This window comes from Gregarina niphandrodes, assembly GCF_000223845.1.
Source record: "Gregarina niphandrodes unplaced genomic scaffold scaffold00152, whole genome shotgun sequence".
Lineage (NCBI taxonomy): Eukaryota > Apicomplexa > Conoidasida > Eugregarinorida > Gregarinidae > Gregarina > Gregarina niphandrodes.
This window is the reverse complement of record NW_011645915.1, coordinates 1164-2690: the sequence shown is the minus strand read 5'-3', so window position 1 is coordinate 2690 and position 1527 is coordinate 1164. Positions and strand designations below refer to the sequence as shown.

The 1527-nt window shown below is 53.0% G+C and overlaps 1 protein-coding gene across 1 annotated transcript; it reads left to right on the top strand.

The window, feature by feature from the left end:
- Window positions 1-101: 101 nt before the first annotated feature.
- GNI_214470 (putative Gag-Pol polyprotein) lies at window positions 102-1428 on the top strand (the record flags this gene model as incomplete). The annotated part of the gene is made up of 1 exon (XM_011135550.1): window positions 102-1428. A coding segment is annotated over one exon (1327 nt), but the record flags the coding sequence as incomplete, so codon positions are not given.
- Between the last annotated feature and the right edge of the window lie 99 nt (window positions 1429-1527).

The window sequence follows — 1527 nt, the reverse complement described above, 5'->3', positions numbered from 1 at the left end:
AGAAATGCGACTGGCTGCGGGATAGAGTGAACCTACTCGGACACTCAGTAGGGACGACCGGTATTTTACCGCAGAGGGGGAAGCTCCAAGCTCTCCAGAAAATGCGCGCTCCGCAAGACTTCAAAGAGTTAAGGTCACTACTTGGCTTACTTTCGTTTCACAGACGGTTCGTACCCGCGTTCTCCGACGAGGTACAACCCCTACAAGAACTGATGAATGCACACAAGACCCTACCTTTCATATGGGAGGACCACCATGAGGCGGCATTCCAGGAACTAAAGAACCTCGTAGTAGGCGCTGAACCCCTGCAACCACTAAGACCGGAAGGCCAGTTGGTTCTCAACACCGACGCTAGCGGGTACGCTATCGGCGGCGTGTTGTGTCAGGTCGTGGATGGTGAAGTAAGCGTCATAGAGTACGGCAGCAAGAAGCTCACCAACCACCAAGTCAACTGGGACACGCGCGAACGAGAGCTGTGGGCAGTAAAATACTTTGTCCAGAAGTGGGATGGCTACATCAGACTCAGGCGGACACTGGTCCTTACGGATCATCGCAACCTATCCTTCTTGGCGAAAGCCGATAACGGTAAGGTAGGCAGATGGGCGCTATTCCTCCAGCAGTACGACCTAATGTTCTCTTACATCCCAGGAGAGTCTAACATGGTCGCTGACGCGCTCAGTCGACTGACCGACGGTGACCCGGACGGAGACTCCGACCTTGACAAGATGGGCCTCAGGTGCTTCTGCATCCAGAAGCTCGACCATACCGCACTGGATTGTCCAGGTCCCAAGGACTTCATGCGAGAGTTCAACCCGTCCCTCGACAGCGAGGACCAACTAATCACACGAGACGATGGTCTTAAACTACACGCACGCACGGGTAGGACCTACGTACCCACCACACTGAGGTCTAAAGTCCTCGCATGGTATCACCTAGGTGCAATTGGCGGACACATGGGCGTCACCAAAACGATTCGCAGGATCACTGCTCTATTCTGGTGGCCAGGTCTAGCCAAAGACGTCAGAGACTTCGTCAAAGGTTGCTTCGTATGCACGCGATACCTGCCAACAAAAACACTCAACAGAAAGACGGTAGGAACGTCAGCAATGGCGTCATTTCTCGACAGAGTCAGCCTAGACCTGATCGGACCACGCATGTTCAAAGGCAACACCCACTACATACTTGTGATTATAGATACAGCAACACGGTTCCTAGTAACCCGAGTGATCCAAAGCAAAGAAGCGCAGGTGATAACTGACGCCTTTGCACAAGGGTTCGTTGCGTACTTCGGTGTGCCGCGGCAGGTCTACGTAGACAACGGCAGTGAGTTCGAAGGCGCGTTTGCAGCGTTCATAACAAAAGTATTACGGGTGGATATCGTAAAGTCACCACCATACGTGCCAAGGAGCAACGGCATAAACGAAAGCAGTCACAAAGCCCTCGAGAGCCAAATTGCGAAAATCAACGCGGACTCCCCAAACGACAGCTACGAACTGCTAGTTGCCCTAGCAACGTACACGCACAACG